Source organism: Arachis ipaensis, chromosome B03, assembly GCF_000816755.2.
Source record: "Arachis ipaensis cultivar K30076 chromosome B03, Araip1.1, whole genome shotgun sequence".
NCBI classification, from domain to species: Eukaryota; Viridiplantae; Streptophyta; class Magnoliopsida; order Fabales; family Fabaceae; genus Arachis; species Arachis ipaensis.
The window spans coordinates 9,410,866-9,415,214 of NC_029787.2; the positions used below are offsets into that span (position 1 = coordinate 9,410,866).

General features: G+C 39.6%; 1 protein-coding gene across 1 annotated transcript in view; it reads left to right on the top strand.

The window, feature by feature from the left end:
- LOC110269354 (F-box/kelch-repeat protein At1g30090-like) overlaps positions 1-2,206 on the top strand; it is a 2,898-nt gene extending 692 nt beyond the window's left edge. The window contains exons 2-4 of the mRNA XM_021117142.1: positions 1,073-1,429; positions 1,499-1,756; positions 1,792-2,206. Of these exons, the coding sequence (XP_020972801.1) occupies positions 1,073-1,429; positions 1,499-1,756; positions 1,792-2,206 (1,030 nt within the window). The remainder of the gene's footprint in view (positions 1-1,072; positions 1,430-1,498; positions 1,757-1,791) is intronic.

Here is a 4,349-nt window from a genome sequence, read left to right on the forward strand (position 1 = left end):
ACCTAGAATTGAAATTTTTTTTTTTAGAGACCTAATTATATTTTTTAATTTTTAAGAATTTAAATATTTTCGAAACAAAAAATCAGGATATATTTATCTTTTTTTCAATAAATTTAAACATAATTCGATTTAAATTATGTAAATCAATCGGATCAAATCAAGTTTGATAATTATAATATGAACAATTATATTTATTATTGTTACATATATAAAAATCTTTAAAACAAAAAAAAAATATTTTTAATATCTTTATCAAAATGGTTTCCTTTACTATTATAACATTCTTACTATATAATTTAAGTAGAGTTTTTCTGTGATAAAAAAAAATCGCCGTAGAAAAACTTGCCATAAATCAATTTGATTTTTTTTACACTATTTTATTCAAACTAATTCTTTGATCCATTTAGTTTCTCTTGGTAAAAGTAGTGAGCTTTATGCAAAAATAAAATTCATCATCTCTGTTATTTTCTTTTAAGATCTCTTTACTCTTTGTCTAAAAGCAAATGACAGAACTTGTATTAAGCCATTAACAACCTTTTCCTTTAATTCTATACTCCAAATTTCACCTTCATTTGCATATACATTAGTTGAAAGAACTTTTTTTTTCACATCGCAAATCTAAAACTTGCAACCTTGGTTCACCTAATAATGTTCAAGATCCGACCTTCCTATAATACCCACTTTTACAACACTAATCGAATTGAAAAAAACTCGAGTGATCCATTTTTTGACATTATTATTGATCAAAAACCCTTAAAAAAAAGAGTAAAGGACAAATCTGTCCCTAACTTTTTTTTCTGCGGACATATTTCGTCCCCGAAGTTTGGAAAATACTTTAATGTCTCTGACCCTCCAAAAAAGTGGACATATTTACCCCTCCGTTAGAGTCGCTCCGTTTGCCCTGACAAAAAACGGTGACGTGGCTCCCGTAGCACTGACCTGGCCGTTACGGGCTGCCACGTGGGAAGGACTTTTGAAAAGAGGACGTATTAGTCCCCATGAACCAAAACGTCGTCGTTTCTTTCCCACTCCCAATCTATGAAATCGTTGAGCCCTAATCCTTCGAATGCAGTGTGAAGGTGAAGCGGGTGAAGGAAGAAAGGGAGCATTCCAACCCATGGCATCCGACGGAGCTCGGCCACAAGTCCGACGGCCAGACCATCAAGTGGCTCCTCCGCCAGGCCGAGCCCTCAATCATTGCCGCCACCGGAACCGGAACCACTCCCGCTAGCTTCTCCTCCGTTTCCGTCTCCGTACGCGGCGGTGCTGGCTCTCTCTCTTCTCCTTCCTCAACCTCCGCATCGTCTTCGCTCGACCACAAGCCCTTGCTCGCTCCCACTCCCTTCATACTCGGCAAGTGCATACGCACTGACGACGACGCTTCCGCCAAGGATGACGACGTCTCCGTGGGCCCGCCGTGGGGTCCTTAGTGATTACTATTTCAGATAAAGCTGAGATTTTTTCTATGTGCTGCTTCTAAGCTTTTGCCTTTTTGTAGCTATTTCAGGGGAGACCCATTAATACCGGGCATGCCGGACGACGTTGCTCTCAATTGCCTTCTCCGCCTGCCGGTTCAGAGTCATTCATCATGTAGAGCTGTATGCAAGAGGTGGCACCTGCTACTTGGAAACAAAGAGAAGTTTTTCACCAACAGGAGACAATTGGGATTCAAAGACCCCTGGCTTTTTGTATTCGCCTACCACAAGTGCACCGAAAAGATCCAATGGCAGGTTCTTGACCTCACCCACTTTTCGTGGCACTCTTTTTGTATGTGGCGGTATGGTCTCCGAGGTCGACTACCCTCTTGACTTGGTCCTTTTATATCTCTCCAAGGGGACAAGTCTATGATCCCATAACAGATAATTGGGAAAACATGGCTGTTGGACTTAGAGAAGGCTGGACCGGTTCAAGTGTCGTTGTTTATGGCCACTTGTTTGTTGTCTCTGAGCTCGAAAGAATGAAGCTAAAAGTCTATGACACGGAAACAGATGGCCCCCCTTTGCCTGGGCAAATATGCAAGCCTTTTGCTATCAATGCTTGTGATTGCCATATTTATGTCGTGGGCCGAAATCTTCATGTTGCTGTTGGTCATATCTCTAGACTGCTTCCAGACGAAAATTCTGACGAAAAATGGAGCTTCAGTGTTCGGTGGCATGTAATCGATGCACCAGAGAGTTTATCTGATCTCACTTCTTCAAGCTCTTAGGTGCTGTTTGCATAGCTTTTCTTATTCTCTCAGATCCGTTTTCTCCATATGCAATTTCTGGTAAGTTGCTGATTCTATTTGAGAGTGTAGTAATTTTTCCAGAATTATAAGGAGTTTTTACAAGTTCTTCATAAATTGCATAATCTGGACTGGTTGAATTGTGAATTGAGCCTGTGAAATTGAATTTGTGCTCTGTTGTTGGTGAATATGTCGCTGAATTGCTTGTTGAATCTGAATTTGCTTAGACTCCTGCCTCTCGTTTTTCTTGAAATTTCGCTGATGTTGCTGCGATTTGTTACTCTGTTGATTCTTTGTTTATGTGTTTTGGATGCATTGCTGATGATTCTGGAATTGCAGAACTGGAAGTGCTGAATTTGCTGCTTCTGGATTTGGTGAAGTATTGTTGATTAGAAATGCAGAAGGGGATTAAAGTGTGTTTGGAGGGGTGGGGGAGAAACGGCGTCGTTTTGGGGTGAGAGGACTAATATGTCCTGTTTTGAAAAGCTACACGTTTTGGTGTGAAAGGACTAATATGTCCTATTTTAAAAAGTTACATGCCACGTGTCATCTCGTAACGGCCAGGTCAGCACCACGGGAGCCACGTCAGGTTTTTTTGTTGAGTCCAACGGAGTCACTTCAACGGAGGGGTAAATTTGTCCGCGTTTTGGAGGGGTCAGGGACGTGAATGTATTTTCCAATCCTTGGGGACGAAAATGTCCGCAAAAAAAAGGTCAGGGACGGATTTGTCCTTTACTCTAAAAAAAACTCAACGTTTGAGCTTGAGTGGGAGAGAGCTCAAAAAGAGAGCTTGAGGGTTAAGGAGAGTACATGCGAATAGAGCAAAGAAGACGAAAAAGATGTTTGTGAGGTTTTTTTTATTAGAGTAAACTATCATTTTTCCTCATGAAAGTTTAAAACGCTGACAAATTTATTCACGATTAAACAAAATTATCTTTTCTACTCATAAAAGATAGATTTTTGCTAATAAAACTTTCCAAATCCTAAAAAAAGATTTAAAATTTTCAAAATACCCTCTAATATAACCTAACTCTAACTTCCTTTTTTACTCTGTATCACCACTTCTCCAATTCTAAGCCCCACCACTATCTAAATCCTTCCTCACCACCACTCTCATCCCCAACTATCACCATCACTGTCGCTATCACTCCCACTGCCATCATAGGCATAGCCTCTTTCTCTAATACCTCGGCAAAGGTAGAAATAGAGTGACAGTAGTGGTGGCTTAGCAGTAGCGATTCCAGCAGCAGTAGCGACAAGATCTGCGCATCATCGCCACCCTTGCTCGAAGATATGTGTTCGCCACCGTTGCTGCTCTATCAACAAGGGCCGTGAACATTCTCTGCTTTCTCTTCGCAAACACGCATGAGGTTCTGCATAGTGGTGGCACTCTTGATTCTTTGAGCTCCGCTTCGATGACCCAATTCTTGGCCTTCTTGTTGCCTTTTACAAAAAATTCGTGGACTTTGATTGGGACCATCTTCGGCAACAGTCTCTACGCCAGCGTTTCGACCTTGAAGCGCTGCTCACGAAGCTTCGAGGTTAGGGATTGGGGGTTCAAAGATTTGGCAATACGTCGTCGTCGTGGTCTTTTTAATTTTCAATTTTCAATTTTTGTTGCTTCATTTTCTAATTTTGCATCTCCATAATCTGATTTATTATTGAATTGTACATCTGTGATTATTGAATTTGAATGATCCACTTCTGTTGTTGGAATTTGAATTTGTGTTTGCAGTTCTGTTCGTTCTGTTGCTGAATCTATAATAATATGGTTCTATTAAGGTCTTGTTGTTTGAATTTAAATGTGAAATTTTGAATCTGAATGCTCCTCTTCTTCAAAATAAATTTTTCAGCAATGATGAGTAAATTCTCTTTTTAGTCATTCTCTCACTCTCTGTTTCGGCTTTCTCTCCACTCTTCCGCCCTTGCTCGATCAGGGTGGTAAAGAGAAGGATTTGAGGATGAGAGTGGTAATGAAGAAGGATTTAGTGGGATTGGTGGTGTGGAGTAAAAAGAGAAGTTATAGTTAGATTATATTAAAGAATATTTTGGAGATTTTAAATAATTTTTTAAGATTTGGATAATTTTGTTAAAAAAAAATCCATTTTTTATGAATAAAAATGAT